The sequence below is a fragment of the Phaethon lepturus genome, unplaced genomic scaffold (genome assembly GCF_000687285.1).
Source record: "Phaethon lepturus isolate BGI_N335 unplaced genomic scaffold, ASM68728v1 scaffold52138, whole genome shotgun sequence".
Taxonomy (NCBI): domain Eukaryota; kingdom Metazoa; phylum Chordata; class Aves; order Phaethontiformes; family Phaethontidae; genus Phaethon; species Phaethon lepturus.
Genome location: NW_010557897.1, coordinates 8,742 through 9,762, shown reverse-complemented (window position 1 = coordinate 9,762; position 1,021 = coordinate 8,742). Strand labels below are relative to the sequence as shown.

General features: G+C 38.5%; 1 protein-coding gene across 1 annotated transcript in view; it reads left to right on the top strand.

Annotated features, from left to right (window-relative positions):
• LOC104625289 (transcription elongation regulator 1-like) overlaps positions 1-1,021 on the top strand; it is a gene marked incomplete at its 3' end in the record, with an annotated part of 11,249 nt that overhangs the window by 2,741 nt on the left and 7,487 nt on the right. The window contains exon 2 of the mRNA XM_010292877.1: positions 976-1,020. Within this exon, the coding sequence (XP_010291179.1) occupies positions 976-1,020 (45 nt within the window). The remainder of the gene's footprint in view (positions 1-975; position 1,021) is intronic.

Genomic DNA, 1,021 nt, shown 5'->3' with positions numbered 1-1,021 from the left:
TCAGCAGAGCCCTAGTCCTGTTGCATGTGTGCGTTTCGGTCTCAGGGCTGTCAGTTATGAGCACAGAGCTGGAAGGTTTTTACCAGTGAGCTGTCTTGGTATTGCCTTTGTGAAGAGGGAATCTTTTGCATCACAAGTTCAACTATAACTGGAGTGATGGAGATAATTAGGTCGGTACACAGAGTAAGTTAAAGAACCTGGTAGATTTTGTCAACTGTCTTTTTTTATAGGGAAGTATTCACTATACTTGTTATGCACAGTAGATTTCAGAACAGTCCAAATAAAAAAGTAGAGTGAAAGAACTTAAATGTATCTTGAATTAGAAAGCAGGTCTTCAGGCTTTTGGGTAATAGTGGTGTGCAGGGCAATTCTGGATTTCTTATGGTGATGCAATAATGAAAATGTAATTTGATTTCTTTTTTTTTTTTTAAATTAGCACTAGTCAGAATTTTAGTTAATGGGAAATCGAGAAGCATAATGGATTGTAATGAAACCCACTGCTTTGCTGTGCTAATAGACTGGATGCTTGCTTGCAACTTTTTATTTTATTTTTTTTCTTCACTGGGAGGATCATTGTGTAACTGTTTAGTAGTATATTTTATTTACAGCTGGGGATGTCTTGAGTGGCAGTTATTCAGGAACAGTTCTTCCATTCGTTCTTGCATTGGGATATTTTTGCCTTTTCAGGAGAGGAGTTTTCTCTCACCCCACTTCTTTTCATGCCACTTTTTTCTGATGCTTTGCATTGTTAGTATCTCAGAAGTGGAATGCTTACTGTAGCTGTTCTGCCATAGGTGGTGGCTTGTCAGGAAGCACATTCTCTGAGCTGGTAGAATTAGGTTGTTAAAGAAGCTCTCAAGACTGGTAGAGTTAACCATACTATAGTTGTACTGTCTGTTGGTGCTCTAATAAAGGAGAACTCTGCATGAAAGTTGTATTATCATCATCATTATTATTGTTGTTATATGCCTTTAGAGACCACCATTTATGCCACCTCCCATGGGTAGCATGCCACCACCTC